Source organism: Chrysochloris asiatica, unplaced genomic scaffold, assembly GCF_000296735.1.
Source record: "Chrysochloris asiatica unplaced genomic scaffold, ChrAsi1.0 scaffold00085, whole genome shotgun sequence".
Classification (NCBI taxonomy): Eukaryota; Metazoa; Chordata; class Mammalia; order Afrosoricida; family Chrysochloridae; genus Chrysochloris; species Chrysochloris asiatica.
Genome location: NW_006408603.1, coordinates 2735183 through 2754551, shown reverse-complemented (window position 1 = coordinate 2754551; position 19369 = coordinate 2735183). Strand labels below are relative to the sequence as shown.

The window sequence follows — 19369 nt, the reverse complement described above, 5'->3', positions numbered from 1 at the left end:
ACACCAGGACTCCATCCTTCACGTGTTGTTGTTGTTAAGTGCTGTTGAGTCGATTCCGACCCATAGCAACCCTGTATAGGGTTTCCAAGGAGTAGCTGGTGAGCTTGAACCACTAACCTTGCAGTTCAAACAACTGTGCAGTCTGACACATTAGCCCACAGCGCCACACCAGGACTCCTTCACATGGTTACCTTTAAATACTTTTTCCTTTGTTTCTCATTTCAACAGAGCATCATGGTCCACCATCAGGAACAAACTCAGCTAGACAAAGCCCAGCCCTACAGCACAGGCACATGGGACAGCCACAGACCAACCACATACATGGGGACAGGTAAGGCTATTCTTCTACAGTTTGGGTTTTTGTGTCTTCTCATCTCCCCACCCTCCATCAGCCAGCCACCCCCTATTTCCATGAAGTTATACAGAAGCCAACAGGTGAGATCTGAATGATAGCTCTTGCATAGTCCACCCATAGATACCTTCACTATCTTCCTCCTGCCCCACCAGTGCCTCTCCCAAGCCCCACCGCCACCCTGGGGTACAATATCCCATCATGCCTAACAAGTGGAGATTCCACAGAAGTGAGAGTAGCATCTAGCTCTACATTCTTGGTTCTCATACCTTTGGCAGGGAAGCCTCAGACGGCCATGGATTGCTGTCTCCTAGATTACCTGAACAGACGTGGCTGTGTGTTACCTGTCTCTTTCCTCTTTGGTTGGAAATATGAAACAAAAACTAGATATCCAGAAATTCATTATTTTCACAGGCATTGGTTCTATAGAGGAGCCATTTTTCACTATAAGGTCAACCTTGTGTGCTTTTCTGGTTCAGTTTCTTAAGTGCAAATTTCCTTGTGATCTACATGAAGATGCCCTTTAAAAACAATAGCACGGAAGTGTTGACAGTTTTACAGCTGTGCTGGAGTTAATGGCCAAGTTTTTGCCTTGCATCTCTAGGGTTCTGAAGAATTCTCTTTACAGCAGTTGGTCAGAAGGAGAATAGTGAGGTTTGGCTTTTCATGTAAAAGAGAAACTAGCCTGCGTTTATTTTAGATTCTTGTTAATTTTTTTTTTTTTTTCAGTCTACAGTGACTTGATTTCTCTTTTATAGAAGTGCCCTCGAAGGTGAAATTGGAAAAGATGTCTCCACTTACAGACATTCATGGTCTGACCACAAGCACCTTGCACAGCCTGACACTGCGGTGCTCTCAGTGGTAGGCAGTCGGCACAATCAGGTAAACATCCCGCTCTCCCACCAACTACCCCCTACACACAATCAGGTAAGTATCCCTCTCCTCCCCACACACACACTCACTCACCCACATCAAGATGTGGACTGACACTTTGAGCTACTGAATTGCTGACACTGGAGAAAACGTATTACTATTGCAGTTCACATCAGTGTGTTTGCAAATTAATAGTTTTTGAGGACCGAGGACATGTTCTGCATTCTATTAGCTTCTGTGAGAGAATGGAAGAATGAGAGAAAAGTCTGCCCTATGCTTGAAGAAACTTGAACCCATGGTTACGTATTTAGACGTAAACAGATGTGTGTTAGCTTATCAAAGTAGAGTTTTGATTTCACCCTCCCCCCATCCCACCCCCAGAAATATTAGTCACACTCTACTTAAGGGAGACGTTTTCCAAAATCCTGTTTTCTGGTTATTCCATTGTATATTGACCAACTAGTAGAGAAGACTTATTCCAATTAATTTTGGGGAGCATCTTTAAAAATTTTGTAGCCCTTTAAGCAAAGATTGCATTCCTCCCTTAGGTTATGGACCTGCCAAGCAATGCATCTGAGAGTATAAGTCATTTCTTCAGTTATAAAAGTAGTCTTTTTTCAACATGTAAGTCATGCAGGCCATAAAAATTTATTTTTCTTACACATTTTTCCCTCTAGAGCCTTGGCTGTTACCCAGTGGAGCTGGAAAGGGGGCCACGGGGCTTTGGCTTCAGCCTCCGAGGGGGAAAGGAATACAACATGGGGCTGTTCATTCTGCGTCTTGCTGAGGATGGGCCTGCCATCAAAGATGGCAGAATTCATGTGAGTTGCTTTTATCTGTAGCCTTTGGTTGTGGCTTTAGACCGGAAACTTCTGAAAGTATTTGGTTCAAGGGAAGGCAGGAACCCAAGTCGAAGAAACAGGATTTTCCATCACTACACCCTAAAAAGATGTATTATATTGCAGTAATGCTACTTTTGCCTTCTTGACTCTACTCATTAAGAAAAAGTCATTTTTACTTGCATAGTCAACATTTTCAAACAGATAGATTATTGTTGTTGTTGGTAAGTGCCATTAAGTCAGTTCTGACCCATAGCAACCCTGTATAGGGTTTCTGAGGAGTGGCTGGTGAGCTTAAACCACTGACCTTGTGGTTCAAGTGGACTTTGCAGTCCAGCACATTAGCCCATAGCACTATACTAGAATAATAAATAGATGAGTAAAAAATATATATATCTTAATGTTAGAGGGGAAAAAACAGATACCGCCTTTCTTTAGTATGACCAGACATGTGTCCAAGCTTAGAAAGGGGTGATCAGAGAAGATTTCGTACAATAGGTGAGTGGGAGCTGGGTAGGATTTCAGTAGAGGACTATTAAGAAAAGAAAATATTCCAGGTTGAGGAAACAAGCAAAGGGTTAAAACTAAGGAAGTATAAATCATATAGGTAACTGAGAGTGGTCAAATTTACGTAGTTTATTCAGGAAACAAAGGAATAGAGGAAAGGGTGAATATAAAAGCAGGATAGGTCCCTATTCGGGAAGGTGGCACTGTAGGATAAGCACTGGACTGCTAACCTCATGGTTGGTGGTTCAGACCCACAAACTGCTCCTCAGAAACCTGACAGCACTTAAGCAGCAGACAGTGGGAAAGGAGCCCTGGTGGGAAATGCTTAAGTACTCGGTTGCCACTACCTAAAAAATTGATGATTTGAACCCATCACCATAACAAGATCAACTGAAGAAACGGCCTATCTAGATGACAGATAAATATTGTTTTAAATGAATGGGTGGTGAAGGGAAAGGAAGAGTGAGGGATGACTCAGAGCGTTGCCCCTGCCTATTCAAGCAGTTTCAGAATTACAAACAAGTTCTTTAAGTCAAATATGTACGTAAGTTTACACAGGTACAGTTCGTATCTAACGTCAGCTAGTCAGTGTTGGTCAGAGTATATAGTGGACCTTTGGTATGCATGTAAACATTAAAGAAACACCTCCAGAGTCTCTAAAATATCTCTAACATAATACAATACTCATCATGTGTTTTGACACACATTGCAAAATAGCACCTGTTTGTTATTATGAACCATCGTAATATGCACCTCAAATTTTTAGTATAATAGTCTTGACAGGGGTTGGTTGTCATTTAGAACCAGTGGTAGAACTCAGGCTGTGACACTGCCCAGTGATTTAACTCTTTGTGGTGGGTGAGATCATTAAAAGAAAGGAGAAATAAGAGGTAACTGGGCAGCGGCAGAACTCTGGGTAAGGCCTGCGATTAGCCATCCAGCGGAGGTAGAGAAAACAAGGAAAGGGGCGGGGAGGCATGTGGAATCAGAAGACCAGAAAGGAACTAATGGCCAAGTGCCATTACTGCAGCTAAACAAGTGCTTTTGGGTCTAGTCTCAACTCACACTCTTGTGGAGACTTAATAGAATAGATGGAACAAGGGTTTGGAAATTAGAGAAACGCTCCAATTCTAGCGTTCCACCTTGTAACTGTGTAGCACTGTGTGACTTCTTCGAGCTCACTTTCCTCAGCTGTAGAATAGAGACACAGCCTATGGGCCACAGTACCAAGCCAGTCGCCGTCCCATTGATTCCAACTCATGGTGATTGCAGGGTTTCCAAGTACAGTTGTTCTCTCTGGGTTTTCAATGTCTCATGTTTTTTTTCTTGAAGACAATTACTAGGCCTTTCTTACAAGGCACTTCTGAGTGTACTTGAACCTCCAAATTAGAGTTAGCAGCCAAGTGTATTTGTACCACCTAGCATGTCCCATTGACTACAGTAGTCACTAAATAATTACTTAATTTCCTTTCTTTCTCTCTGGTCAAGTAAACTTCTTAAAGCTTAATAAAATGAGCTTGATGCACTGTATGTAGAGGGTGGCATATTTATTCCTGGTTTTCTTAGTCTTTTTTTCTTTCCTTTAAATTTGTTTGGATTTTTTATTCTATTTTTAATCTTCCATTGTATATGTGATAGATATTGTTGCTGTTAGTACCTTTGAAACAGTTCCTACTCATAGTGACCCGAAATAAGGTTTCTGAGGAGCAGCTGGTAGGTTTGAACTGGCAACCTTTAGGCTAGCAGTCCAGCGCTTATCCTACAGTGTCACCTCAGCATCCCATTGTTTATGGTGGTAGTGGTGATGTGCCGAGGAGTCAGTTCCGACTCATAGTGACCTTGCATAGGGTTTCCAAGACTGTAAATCTTTACAGAAAGTCTTATCTTTCTCCTGAGGAATGGCTGATAGTTTCCAACTGCTGACCTTGAAGTTAGCAGCCCAACTCATAGCCACTACCCTACCAGAGCTCCTTCCCATTGTATATGTTGTTGTTAAGTGCTGTTGAGTTGTTCCAACCCATAGTGATCCTGTGTAGGATTTCCGAGGAGCAGCTGGTGAGTTCGAACCACCGACTTTGTAGTTCAAATGACTTTGCAGTCAGCCCATTAGCCCACAGTGTCACACCAGTACTCTCCCATTGTATATAGTGTTACAAAACTCCAATTAAACAAAAAAACTGATCTCTAACTATAAAATAAATGTTGGTTCCAGATAGAAACTTCATCTGTACTTTAGCAAACAAATAAAAGGCAAACAGGCCTTAAAACAAAGTATACTTCTAAAAATTTGTCATTCTTTATAAATGAGTAGAAATGGGAGAATTTAATCACAGAATTCATCTTTATTCCAAATGTCAACTCTGCAGTTGGAAAGCAAAAGCAAATAAGCTATTGCTGCTCTGCCCAAGGCTGCTCAAAAGATAGGAAAACAAATCAGCATTTCAAAGAAGAGTCATGTTTCTGTCGGCTAAATTATTGAGCTTTTTGGCTTGTCAAGGATTGTAGGAGCTTCACATATAGTTGGTGCCCATGAAATGTGCTGTGGATGACTGCTGACTTGGGTGGACACTGCCTAAGTGAGCAGAGCAGTTTGTGTGCAGCCACCGGCACGCTCCCTCTGCCTCTCATCTTTCTTGGCTCTTCCTCTCCTCCCTTGCTTTTTATGTTAGGCCAACAGCTGTGCTTTGTGTCCTGTGTCTATTATTCTAATATCTTCAGCACCTGATGAGGTGCTTTGGAACATTCATAGTAGATATTCCATAGATATTTCCTGAAAGAGTAGAATGAACGGATGGTACTTACACATACTGAGATCATTTTTTAAAATATATTTTAGATTAGCTCTCAGCAGTTATTACTAGTGAGACAAGTCTCACCAGTCATTAGCAAACAAGATAATAGTGAAATTCAATGAAACAAGAAAATGTGAACTTACAACATAGATGGAAAGGTGCTGAGAATCATTTAGAGGAACTATATATTTGGCATGGAGTCCTGGTGTGGCGCTGTGGGATAAAGCACTAGACTGCAAGGTCGGTTTGAACCACAAGGTTGACAGTTCAAGCTCACCAGCTGCTCCTTGGAAACCCTATACAGGGTCACTATGAGTCAGAACTGACTCAACAACATTTAACAACAACATACATTTGGTGATTCTTAAGCTGGTCTTTAAATCCAGTTAAGAGAGGCTTAGAGAAACAGGAGAAACAAGGTTTCTAGTTGAATGAAATAAAAAGATCAGCTGCATCAAAAAGGTGTGCATATTAATTAATAGTGTCTGACTAAGACAGACTTAGGAAATATTAAGAGTCTTATACTTTCTAGGCAACATGTATATTTCATGAAACATTTTTACTCATTTTAAGATGCACAAAAAAAATTTGTGAGGTAGATGCGGTTTCCTTACTTACAGATTTAAAACTGAGCCTCAGAGAGGCTAAGTAACTTGCCAGGGTCACCCAGCCTGTGACAGCCATGGTGTGAGCCAGGTCTGTTGTCCTTCAAGTTCAGTAGTCCATATTTTACTACATCAGGCTGTGGTAAGTTCTTAACAGACAGTTAAGGTTATGTAAATTCTGTGTTAAAAAAAATCCATTTATAACTTGTAAGAATACATTTTTAGTGGATGTTTTCAAAGCACGTAAGACTGCCTAAAAAGCTAGTGAGTTTCAGAGAAACATAAATTTTCTCTATTCCCGACTTCCTGTTTCTTTTCTTCGTTTGATTCTCCTATTCTCATTTTTCTTCCCTTTCATTTCTCCCTTCTTTCCTCTTTTGTCCCCATAAACATTTTTCTACAATTCACAACTGAAATCATTATTTATTCTATTTATCAAAATATGTATTTCCCAATTTATTCTTAGTAATATTTAAACTTTTGAAGGTAGCTTAATGTTTCAAAGAAATGTTTCCATTTTTTTAATCTACATTTTTGTGTAGCCCTGTATAGATCTTTTTTTCACCTCCAAGGGTCTGTCCTGGTGTGGCACTATAGGAAAAGCACTGGAGGTCAGTTTGAACCACAAGGTCAGCAGTTCAAACCCACCAGTTAGTCCTTGGAAATCCTATGCAGGGTCGCTATGAGTCGGAACTGACTCGATAGCACTTAACAACAGTGTGCCTGCTATAAATCTAAAAGAGTGCTCATCCCTCCTCCTTTCTATTTAGTTTAAAAGTTAATAAGAAATGACATCTGGTGGCAAATCTGTTCAATTACAAGTGTTATTGCCTTTTATTTTGTTGTACTGAAAGAAAAATATATGTGCAGGCTTGGCCAAAGAATGCAATTAAAATTAACGTCAGTCATGTTTTACAAATATTCCCAAAGTGTGCTCCAAATGTTATCTACTTTTGTTTACTTTTCTTATCCACATGTCCAACCCCCCTTGCCTCCTCCCCATTCCTGAAAACCATCAAAAAATGTTTCTGTTAATATGAAACTTTTTCTTGCCTATTTACAGCAGTGGTCTCGTATCGTAAATGTCCCTTTGTGATTGACTAATTTCACTCAGCATAGTGTCCTTCAGCTTCATTCATGTAATGAGCTGTTTCATAGATGCATTTTTCTGTACCATGGGTAGTATTCTGTGTGTCTGGACCATAGTTTATGTATCCATTCTTCCACTAATGGGCATTTAGGTAGTTGTCATCTTTCTGAGGCTGTGAATGCTGCTGTGATGCATGTGGGTGTGCATATTCATGTCACGGCTCTTGTTTCCCTAGGATATATGCCAAGTAATGGATTGCTGTATCATCTGGCATTTTCTTGTTTTCATCTCTTTATCATCAGGATTGTATATCTAGTGCTGATTCCTCATCTCTCAATTCTTCTTCAATCACTTGTCAATGAAAATCTGGGTATTGGCATGAGTTCCACATACATTCTAGATAGTGATTTTTTTTTTATTATTAATTATGTTTATTCTCATCCTATTATGTTTATTTCTTACAGTCTTGCTTTGGTTGTTTTCTTAAGGGTTTTTTTCCTCCCTCTATTTTGTATATCAAATCTATTTTGTTTCTGAGACAGATAAAAAATGCACATACAAAGTCCTCCCAGCAACCCCATGAGGTGGTGATGGTGGTGTTAGGTGTCACTGAGCAGGTTCCAACTCATAGTGACCTGATGCACAATAGAATGAAACACTGCTCAGTCTTGCACCATCTTCACAGCTGTTGTTATGCTTGACCCGTTGCTGCTGCCACTGTGCCAATCCATCTTGTTGGGGGCGGTCTTCCTCTTTTTTAAATTTAAAATTTTTTAATTTAATGACGCTCCACTGTACCAAGAATGGTGTCCTTCTCTAGGAACTGGTCCCTCCTGATAACATGTCCAAACATGAGAGATGAAATCTCACCATCTTGGTATCTAAGGAGCTTTCTGACTGTACTTCTTCCAACACAAATGTGTTTGTTCTTCTGGCAGTCCATGGTACTTTCAATATTCTTCTCCAACTCTGTAACTCAAATGCATCAATTCTTCTACTGTCTTTCTTATTCATTGTCCAAATTACACATGCATATGAAGCTGTTGAAAATCTCATGGATGGAGTTAGGCACACCTTATACCTCAAACTATATCTTTGCTATTGAACATTTTAAAGAAGTCTTGTGCAGCAGATTTGTCTAATGCAATGTGTCATTTGATTTTTTGGCTACTGCTTCCATGAGTGTTGATAGTGGATCCAAGTAAAATAAAGTCTTTGATAAGTTAAATTGTTTACCATTTATCATTCCTCATTTATTGGTCCAGTGGTGAGGATTTTTGTTTACATTAAGGTGCAACGTATCCTGAACACTATGGTCTTTGATCTTCAACCGTACATATGTTAAGTCTTCTTCACTGTCAGCAGGCAAGGTTGTGTTAATCCGCATATCACAGATTGTTAATGAGTCTTCCTCCAATTCTAATGTCATGTTCTTCTTCATATAATCTGGATTTTGTGATTATTTGCTCAGTGTACAGATTGAACAAGTATGGTGAAAGAATACAATCCTAGTGCACACGTTTCCTGATTTTAAACCATTCAGTATTCCGTTGTTCTGTTCAAACAACTGCCTCTTTGTCTACATACAGGTTCACCTCAAGTACAGTAAAGTGTTCTGGAATACCTGTTCTTCTCAATGTTGTTCATAGTTTGTCATGACCCACGCAGTCATTAGCCTTTGTGTACTCAGGAAAGCCCAAGTAAACATCTTTCTGGTATTCTCTGCTTGCACCCAAGATCCATATGACATTAGCAGTGCTACCCCTCATTCCACGACTTACCTGAACCTAACTTGAGCCACTGGCAGTTCCCTGTCAATGTACTGTTGCAGCCATTTTTAAACTATCTTTAGCAAAATTTTACTTGCATGTGATATTAATGATATTATTCGATGATTTCCATGTTCCATTAGGTCACTTCTTTTTGGAATAGGCAAAAATATGGATCTCTTCCATTCAGTTGGCCATGTAGTTGTCTTCCAATTTCCCAACATAGATGAGTGAGTGCCTCCATTGCTGCATCAGTTTGTTAAAAGATTTCAATTTGTATTCCATCAATTCCCAGTGCCTTGTTCTTTGCCAATGCCTTCAGTGCACCTTGGACTTCTTCCTTCAGTATTACTGGCTCTTGATCATATGCTGCCTCTTCAAATGGTTGAACATCAACCATTTCTTTTGGTTACAGTTGACTCTGTGTATTCCATTTTCTTTTGATGCTTCCTGTATCAGTCAATATTTTTTCCCATAGAATCCTTTAGTATTGCAAGTCAAGGATCAAATTTTTTCTTTAGGTTGAATCAATTTGAGATATGCTGAGTGTGTTCTTCCCTTTTGGTTTTCTAACTTCAGGTCTTTGCACATTTCATTATAATACTTGATGTTGCTTCTCGAGCTGCCATTTGAAATTTTCTGTTCAGCTCTTTTACCTCCTCATTTCTCCTATGTGCTTTAGCATCACTATGCTGGAGAGCAACTTTCAGAGTCTCTTCTGACATCCATTTTGGTCTTTTCCTTCTTTCTTTTTCTTCTTAATCACCTTCTGCTTTCTTTATGTATGATGTTCCCTGATGTCATGCCACAACTCTACTGGTCTTTGGTCATTACTGTCAAATGCATTAAATCTTCTTGAGATGATCTCTAAATTCAGGTGGGATATGTTGAAGGTCATATTTTCGCTCTTGTGGACATGCTTTAATTTTCTTCAGATTCAGCCTGAACTTGCATATGAACAATTGATGATCTGTTCCCAGTCTGGCCTTGTTTGGGCTGATGATATGGAACTTTTCCACCATCTCTTCCAACAGATGTAGTCAATTTGATTTCTGTGTATTCCATCTGATGTGTATTGTTATCTCTTCTATTGTTTAAAAAAGGTATTTGCAATGAAGAAGTCATTGGTCTTGCAAAATTCTATCATGTGATTTTTCTATCCCCAAGGCCACATTTTCCAACAACTGGTCCTTCCTCTTTGTTTCCAACCTTTGCATTCCAATCACCAGTAATTATCAATACATCTTGATTGCTCATTTGATCAAGACTGAAGAAGCTGGTAGAATCCTTCAATTTCATCATCACTGGCTTTAGTGGTTGGTGAATAAATTTGAATAATAGTGGTATTAATTGATCTTCCTTGTTGTTAAGTGCCGTCAAGTCAGTTCTGACCAATAGTGACCCTGTATAGGGTTTCTGAGGAGCGGCTGATGAGCTTGAACCACAAACTTTGTGGTTCAAACTGGCATTGCAGTCCAGCACATTAACCCACAGCACCACACCTTGTAGGTGTATAGATATCATATCACAGACAGTGTTGTACTTAAAGACAGATCTTGAAATTTTTTATTATGAATGTGATGTCATTCCTCTTTAATTTGTCATTCCCCGCATAGTATACCATGTGATTGTCAGATTCAAAATAGCCAATACCAGTCCACTACAAGTCATTAATGCCTAGGATACTGATCTTTATGTTCTATTTCATTTTTGGCCACTTACAATTTTCCTCGGAAACCCTGCACAGGGTCGCTATGGGTCGGACCCGACTCGATGGCACTTAACAACAACAACAATTTTCCTAGATTCATACTGTTTACATTCTGTGTTCCAGTTATGAATGGATGTTCACAGCTGTGTCCTCCTCATTTTGAGTTGTGCTCCATCAGCCAGTGAAGGTCTTGAAAGCTTTACTCTATTTGTGTCATGATGGTCAACTCTACTCTGAGGAGGTAGCTCTTCTCCAGTCATATTCTGAGTGCCTTTCAACTTGAGAGGTTCATCTTGCAGCACTCTATCTGACAGTATTCTGGTGCTCGTCATCATGTTTCAATATTCTATATTGTGGTGCTACCTGACAATGATTCATTGCTATTTGTAAAGTTTTTAGTGATTAAATAGTTGGAAGTAGTCCATTTCTCCTTCTTCCTAGTCTGTCTTAGTCTGGAAGCTCAGCTGAGACCTGTCCTCCATGGGTGACCCTGCTGGTAATTAAAATACTAATGGCACAGCTTCCAGCATCACGGCAACACGCAAGCTACCACGGTACAACAAACTGACAGATGAGTGATGACCATGAGGTGTTGGTACTAGTATTATCCCCATTTAACAGATGAGGAAAATGAGGCCACTCCTTTTGGAAGAGGTGTGGGACCAGGATGTAAACTACACCACTGCCCTATACTGCAGAGTTGCTCCACCAGCGTTTGTTAATGAGTCTCCTTCTGTTGCATTACTTCTGGATCGTTTTTAGTAAACTCGTAAATATTTGAATTGCTTTTTGGAATTTCAGTAATATTCTATTATTTAGACTTTCTGTTTTGAAGCCAGTACCCGCCTGCCCCGCCCCCACCCCCCACCCCCCATTGCTTTTCACCTTGAAACCGATTTTTAAATCTCCCAGGATATCATCTCCATCGTTCATTAATCATCCGGTCCTTTGCAAAGTTACACTTTTCCATGGTTTTCCTTTTTCTTAAAAACTACTCTAGCCATCATTTCTAAGAAATAGTAATGACACAAGGCAGTCTATTCTTACCCCTTGCTTGTTTCTTTGTTTTTTAGGGAAATTATTTTACTAAAATCATTCCGGAGAAGCCAGTTACTGGTTTCAAATAAAGATTTCTATTCTCCAAGTTTAGATTTTACAGCTTACTCAGTAAATGTTTAATCTTCTCTGATGCCTTTCATAAGCTTAGACTAAGTTCTGTAACAACGACCTGTGCTTTGTAATCACAAGCATTTATTCCTCACTCGTGTCCTTGCTGACTGTGGGCTGACGTCATCTCCTCTCTGTGTTGGGGTCATTTGGGTTGTGATGATTGTAGGTAAAGGAGCAGCCTTGTCTTTGTGTCCAGAGTTAGTTAAAGAAACTTGATGGGACCAGACTGGCTCTTGAAACTCAGAAGTGACAGATCACTTGTGCTCACATTTCATTAGGCAAAACCCCTCTTGGGTTGTTTTCCCAGTACCATGGTATAAATTTTTGATGCTGAAGTCAGTAATGGTGGGCAGCATAATCCTATTTACTCTCATATCCTGTGAGCCTTGCTGGACAACAAAGCTACTGCCATTGAGTGGATTCTGATTCATATAGAACAGAATGTTGTTGCTGTTGTAAATGCTGTCAAGTCGGTTCTGACTCAGCGACCCTGTGTAGGGTTTCCAAGGAGCTCTTGGTGGGTTTGAACTGTCGACCTTGTGGACAGACTAGAACTGCTATTTAAGGTTGCAGGACTAAATCTTTATGGAAGTAGACAGCCTCATCTTTTTCCCACAGAGTGGCCAGTGGATTAGAACCACCAGCCTTACAATTAGGAGCCCAGTGCTTTACCATCAGAGCACCATAGAAACCTCACACTCCCTTTAGAAATTCTCATCACATCTCCATTTGGTTCTGTAGAACTGAACCTTTAGCTGAATCTGAATCTGCTTCTGGTACTTTTCTGTCATTTTCCCCAGCTCAGCCACAGAAGAAATCTGGCCCCATAGTCGTCTCTGTTCAGGTTCATATAACAAGTCTGATGCTATCCTGATGTCTTCCATCTTTCCTCCATTCTGCATGTTCTCATGCTTTCCCCCTCCAAGAGAAGTCACATGGAAAAGTCATAAATCCATGTGTGCAGCCATCATGAAGCTACTACGAGTCTATGTGTGGAAGAGCGTCCACCTGAGATCATAGTTTCTAGACTTATTCAGACACATGTAAGGTTATGGTGCAACTGACAACCTCAAGGCTCTGATCTCCTGCCCTTATATCCAGAAAGGTCTCACACTGTTCATGCCATAGGCCCCCCCCAGGCCTGCCAAATAATAGTGCTTATGTTACAAACTGGCAGCTGGCAGAAATGTTATGTTTTCCCAGTACCGTGGTATAAACTTTTGAATTTGAATGACTTCAAGTTAGGCATGTTGCATTATAATAATAACTACTAGCCATGCTCCTTACAACCACATGAGTTGGGCTCCCTTCTGCCTTAGAGACACACTTTTCCTCTGAGAGCCCTTTGGCAGCATTAGATGAGCTATGATAGGTACATTTTCATTATTATTAAAACATCTTTGCTATTATGTTTTGGACTTCCTTATGTTAGATACCTCTTCATGTTTGAGGAGGGGCTGGTCACTTTTCCTTTATTTCTAATTGTATCATGTTGTTGTTATTGTCATCCAGTTGGCTCTGACTCATAGTAGCAAACACCCTGTATAATGTTTCCAAGGAGCAGCTCGTGGGTTTTAACTGCCAACCTTGTGGTTAGCAGTTTAGTGCTTATACTATAGCATCACACCAGGACTCCCACTGTATCATATTACTTGTGAATGTGATCTGTAGAATTCCTACAGGTAAATATTTCTTAAATAAACATTCAAAAAATATTAAGGAAGACTTCAGTTTAGTAAAATGCACTCCCTTTTTATTTAACATTATGATTTAGGAGCCAGAACTATCATTTATCTTGCCAAATGAGTATCTGCTGTCATTATTCTTTATCTTTTTGTGTATGTGGTTCTTATAGTATGTTAAACTCTATTTCCTTTTAAACTGGAAGATTATCTTAAATATAATTCTTCATTATTGTTACCATGTAACAATGAGATTGTTAGCCATCTATATTTACATATCATAAAAACTCATGTTTACTCCTAACCATGAGACGCTCCTGTGATTGGGGATGGGGAGAGCATGCAAAGTGCAGAGTGTTTGCTTCCTGGGCTTCACCTCTGTGCTCCTCAACAGTATTTATAGGATCCCGGTGACTTCCTTCTTATTGTATTACTATTTAAGAATATCTTTGATCTCCTTCAACCTGCTATAATCTCTTCCATATATTTTAACTTTGTTCTAATTCTTCTTCAAAATACTAAGTTGAGTTTGGTGAAATTGCCATTTTTAGAGATCAGAAAAGTTGATAATCAGCATATTGTGTGTTCAGCCTAAATCAGTCAGTTTGGCCAAGGCCCAGGTGATAGTGACAGTTCTCTCCTTTTAGAAGACTCCCTACCCCACCTCAGTCCTTCAGGTCCAGTAGAAAGATAAGAGCTGATTTCATATGGCTGATTTTAAAGCCCTGTTTCCACTTTTCTTGGTCGCGTTGGAATTTCTTTTTGTATAAAAGTTTAGTACAAATAAGAACCTGTAGGTATTTTAAGGAGCTCTGGTAGCATAGTGGTTACGAATTGGGCTGCGAACCTTAAGGTCAGCAGTTCGAAACTACCAGCCGCTCCGCGGGAGAAAGATAAGGCTTTCTACTCCCGTAAGGATTTACACCCTCGGAAACCCTGTACAGGGTCGCTATGAGTCGGAACCGACTCGACAGCACTTAACAACAACAACAACAAGGTATTTTAAGGATATCTTTGATTAATATTTGAAAGTAAAACTCTTATATCCCACTTCAAAGTATAATTATTTACCTGTGTCATCAATGCTATTGAGGTTTTGGGGGGGTTTTGTGTGTTTTTTTACATACATCATACACACTCACATACACACTCATGTGTGTGTGTATAATTTCTTCTGAAATGAATTATTAGCAGATTGGTTCATTATTTTCATTGTCATCTTCTGTTAAGGAGCTCTGGTAGCATAGTGGTTACGAGTTAGGCTGCAAACCTTAAAGTCAGCAGTTCAAAACTGCCAGCTATTCCGCAGAAGAAAGGTAAGGCTTTCTGCTCCGGTAAGGATTTACAGCCTCGGAAACCCTATACAGGGTTGCTATGAGTCTGAACTGACTCCACGGCACATAACCACCGCCACCACCATTAAGTAAATATGATATCGTTGTTTATTGGAGGAACAGAGAAGTTTGAGTATCTTCAGCATTCCCTGTTCTATAGTCTGATTGACCCAGCTCTGCTCATTCTGCCACTGTGTATGATTCTAGTTCCTCGGTTTCTTTTCACACTAGTTAATAGTCACTTATTTAGGCCTTTATAACTCTTCAGTCATGATCATTTGCTGCCAGATAACTTTTCCCCATTTTTTTAGCCATTTATCCTTCCTCATCTGGTTATTATAATACCTTCATATATATAAAGGTATTTTATACATATATGGATGTATTATTAGTTAGGAGGGACCAGTCACCGGCAGTATATCATTCTGTTGTATGTAGGGTTGCTATGAGTTAGTACTGACTGGATAGCATCTGACAACAAAAACAATATATAATAAGGAGCCCTGGTGTGGTGCTGGGGGGTAATGCACTGGACTGCATGGTTGAACTGCAAGGTCTGCAGTTCAAATTCACTAGCCACTCCTCAGATGCCCTATACAGGGTTGCTATGAGTCGGAACCAACTCAATGACACTTAAAAACAACAACAGCGTATAAAATAAAGCCTAATTTGTTAAAAAAAAATTTGGGGTCAGCCCATTGATGTTGAAGTTTATCTTTGATGTTCTTTGTTTTAAAAAGAGTTAAATTTGTAAAAATGTATCTTGTACTGATACTTTGCTTTCCTGCTACTCCTCTTATGATAAAATTTGTGTAAATATGTTCAAGTATACATTAACCATAAGTATTGAATTGCATTTACTCAAAGTCCTTCTTGTTTTCCTATTTCAAAAATGAAGAGACGGGTTTGTATGTTTGCAGATTGTAGTCAAGCGCAACACATTACAAGTCATGTATTAGAAAAATGTGCAGGCTACAGAGTCTGCACAAAGGAAGGTGTAAACAGTTCTCCCTGTTCAAAGGCTTCAAAGATGAAGAGCCCCCTGCCCAGGTTTTAGGAAATAAATTCAAGATTCAGACACAGTTCTGTGGTGTCATTTGGCTCGTTGTGTAGACTTCACCTCTTCATCTCACCTCTTCCATCACTAACCTTCGATAGAAAACTTAGACTGATTATTGTTTGAAGATGCCCAGATCCTGACTGACTAGTCACATAAAACTTGCCAGTGGGATATTTTCATAGAATAAGTAAAATTGCACGTTGTCTCATTTGATTGGGTCCCATCTATCCACTCCTCATCAACTCTTGAATGATAGCACCACATACAAATCAAATCTTTTCACAGGCCTAGAGTTGATAGAGCAGAAAGGGAGAAGGCTGCATAGAGGTTCATGTTGTTCCTGAAACTGGATTGTTCCCTGTCTAGGTTGGTGACCAGATTGTTGAAATCAATGGAGAACCGACACAAGGCATCACACATACTCGAGCAATTGAGCTCATTCAGGCTGGTGGAAATAAAGTTCTTCTTCTTTTGAGGCCAGGAACTGGCTTGATACCTGATCATGGTAAGTGAAATAGCCCACTGGTGGTTGAGAAAGTTGTGTATTAAAAAGGGGGTGCAGCAGAAAGCAAAGGCATATAGGGTTGGAGTCGACAGGTATTTCAGTAGCTAATTCACAGAGTCATCTGAAGTTGGTTACATAGTCTAGTTACTACCATGTTCTGAAACAAGTGAGTTCAGGCAGGACTTTTGTTGGAGCAAAACATATTGAAGCTGCTATCAAAAGAAAACATGTAATTGTTTTTGTAGAGAAATGTAGCTGTAAAAAACAAGGACGTTAAAGACAATCTGAATGTCATGAAAAACATTTTAAATCTCTTTTCTGCTTCAACTATATGAGACCAAATGGTCAATATTTAGCCAAAAGCAACGATTTTAGAAGGCAAGGGTGTGTGTGTGGAGGAAGGGTACCAGAAGCTAGATCAGTGGAAATAGAACAAACAGAATGAAAATAATGAGAATGCTGACATATTGTGACATTTTTAGCCACTATTTAATTTGCTATGTAAACTTTCACGTAAAACACAGCAAAATGTTACATTAAAACACAAAATCTCTTCAAAACATCCCAGCTTTCTCTCCACCTTGGCTAATTACATGTTACCAATAAATGTAACTTACTTCCTTGAGTTATGATAGAGTTTCACTCTTAATGAGTAGCAGAAGAACTTTAGGCTTTTCCAACCACTGTTTTCACAAACAAGTTGCTCTGCCTAGGGACAAGGAGTTGGACCTGGGACCATGACTGTACTCCTGTACTCATCAGAAACTACCTTGTTTTCATTGGATGGTTTTGAAATCAGTACTTTTTATATTTTAGTTGGATGCACTATTAGAAATAAATGCAGCATTCCCCCCCCTCCCCAGCTCCCACCCCTTTACAGGTTAAGTGTAGACATGCTCTCCTGCAGTCCCCTTCTAGCCTGTGATTCTCTGGCTGTATTACCTTCCACCATCTGCTTGTAAATCATACGGTCCCAGTGACATCTTTGCTAACTGCACTGTGGTTTTTTTTTACATAGTCCTAGGCTTTTTCTCTTCCTTCTTCAGGTCTGGCTCCTTCCGGTCTGTGCTCCTACGTGAAACCTGAGCAACATTAAGGCTTTCAGGGCTTTTCTTGGTCTTTCCTTAAAAAGACTTGGTAAATTTGCATGTCTTGTAAATCTCTTCCTTCTTTTTTTTTTTTTTTTTTTTTCCTTTTTTAATTAAAAATGATGCTGTTAAATGCACCCATCCTATCTTCTGTACTTTTCAGTTTTCTTTTGACATGAAATTTGATAGCTTAACTCTATAGAAAATTACGAATGCCCATGAACCTCATTGTAGTTACCACAGTTTGGTCTCATTTATTAAGTAATGGTTTTGGCATAGTCTTAAGCTTAATTAGTAAGCTTCTTGAACTTGGCCATTTGGTCCAATTTTATTTATTTATCATAACAAGTTTAATGTTGGGCTTGTAAGTAATTTACATATTATGTATTTATGGAGTTATATATATGGGCCACATTGTTATTTTGTGTCTATAAACAGCCTCTCCTTCCTGTATAAGTGCAGATGTCTCTACACATCTGCCTATAGAGAGAGAGGTATAAACATACATAAGCTTAATTTATAAAATATCCATAGTCAGGCTGTTTAAGCAGCAGTCAGTACAGTTCAATTGGCTATCAAAAGTTTAGAATTTATTGTTCCTATTTATAATTCTAAAATTTCACAGTGTTCCACTTGTGCTGCTTTTTTTTTTTTTTTTTTAGGTGATTGGGATATTAGTAATCCTTCATCTTCAAATGTGATTTATGATGAACAGTCACCATTTCCCTCATCTTCATACACTGCTTCCGTATTTGAAGAGTCTCATGTCCCGTTAATTGAAGAAGCTTTAATATGTGAAAATGCAGAAGAACTGATGGACAATTTGCCTGAAAAGAAAAGCACTTTAAGTGAAATGCAGTCTGAGATCAAGCGTCAGTCTCTTGTCCAGAAAAATGTGGATAAGAAGGAGCCACCCAACAGTCATGGACACAGTGAGAAGAAAAATCAAGTAAAAGTAGAAAATGGTGTTCCACAAAGTGGTAGATCAGCTAGTCCCAAAAAGTCAGCCAGTCGCTGTTCTGAGGAACACCTGGAAAAGAATCCAGGTCCTCTAAAAAGTGACCCCAAAAGAAGACCCAGAGATCGGTCACCGAGCCCCAGGAAGGGGGAAAATAGAAATGACCAGAGCAGCACCAGAACAGTTTCTGGACAAGATCATTGCAGGAAAAGCCAAGAACGGTCTTCGAGCCCAAGAAAGCAGAAAAAGATCGAAGGAAACAAAGACCAACCAAACGCTGAAGCCAAAATATTGGAGAGTGAGAGTCGCCGAGCAGGCGGGCACGCTAGTGACAGTGTGGAGCAGATCCAGGATGGGAAAGAAAAATCAGGTGTCATCAGAAAAGATGTAAAGCAGAGTCAGTCTGGAAAACATAGAACAGGGTCTCCAGAGAAAAAAGGCAAGCGAGTGAATGAAAAGTCTCTTCCATCCAAAAATGCTAATCACACGATTAGTCGAGTAGTACCTGACAATGAGAAAGGGAAGAAAGCAACTTCAGGAGATATATATCCTAGCAAAGATAAAGTAGGAGAAAATGTCAAAATATCAGAAAAGAAGCTGAAGCAGGAACCTGAAGAGAGAGTGAATTTCAACAGAATAGGAGATCACAAAGGGAAAGAATTAGAGACAGCAGACAAAAACAAAGAGGGTGGAGGCCTCAAAGCTGACAGCAGTTCTCCAGCGAAAAAAACAATAACTCCAGGACCCTGGAAGGTGCCAAGTGCAAATAGAGTCACAGGCACTGGTGTGGCCGAGAAACGGCTGTGACCTTTAGTGTGAAACATAGGAAAACAAGTTCCCATCTTTTCTTACTAAAAAGCAGCAAAAAAAAAAAAAAAAAGTCACCTTTTTTTTCCCCCCATAAGATTTTTAAACATACATAAGTACATTTTGATTTGAGCATCAAGTTACCTAGGCTGCATGACAGGCCTTTAGGGTTGCTAAGACCCCTCCGTCCCCTGACTGGCTGCCCCCTGGCACTCAGGAAGGAGCTG

General features: G+C 39.7%; 1 protein-coding gene across 2 annotated transcripts in view; it reads left to right on the top strand.

Moving 5' to 3' along the window:
• Positions 1-19142, top strand: part of MAGI3 (membrane associated guanylate kinase, WW and PDZ domain containing 3) — a 300568-nt gene extending 281426 nt beyond the window's left edge. Inside the window, exons 17-21 of one of the 2 annotated variants that reach the window (XM_006865901.1) lie at positions 229-331; positions 1111-1234; positions 1903-2046; positions 16151-16289; positions 18040-19142. In XM_006865901.1, coding sequence (XP_006865963.1) covers positions 229-331; positions 1111-1234; positions 1903-2046; positions 16151-16289; positions 18040-19142 — 1613 coding nt within the window. Of the gene's footprint in view, positions 1-228; positions 332-1110; positions 1235-1902; positions 2047-16150; positions 16290-17335; positions 17520-18039 lie in introns of those variants that run through there. The other variant, XM_006865902.1, reaches the window with a different exon arrangement.
• Positions 19143-19369: the final 227 nt, after the last annotated feature.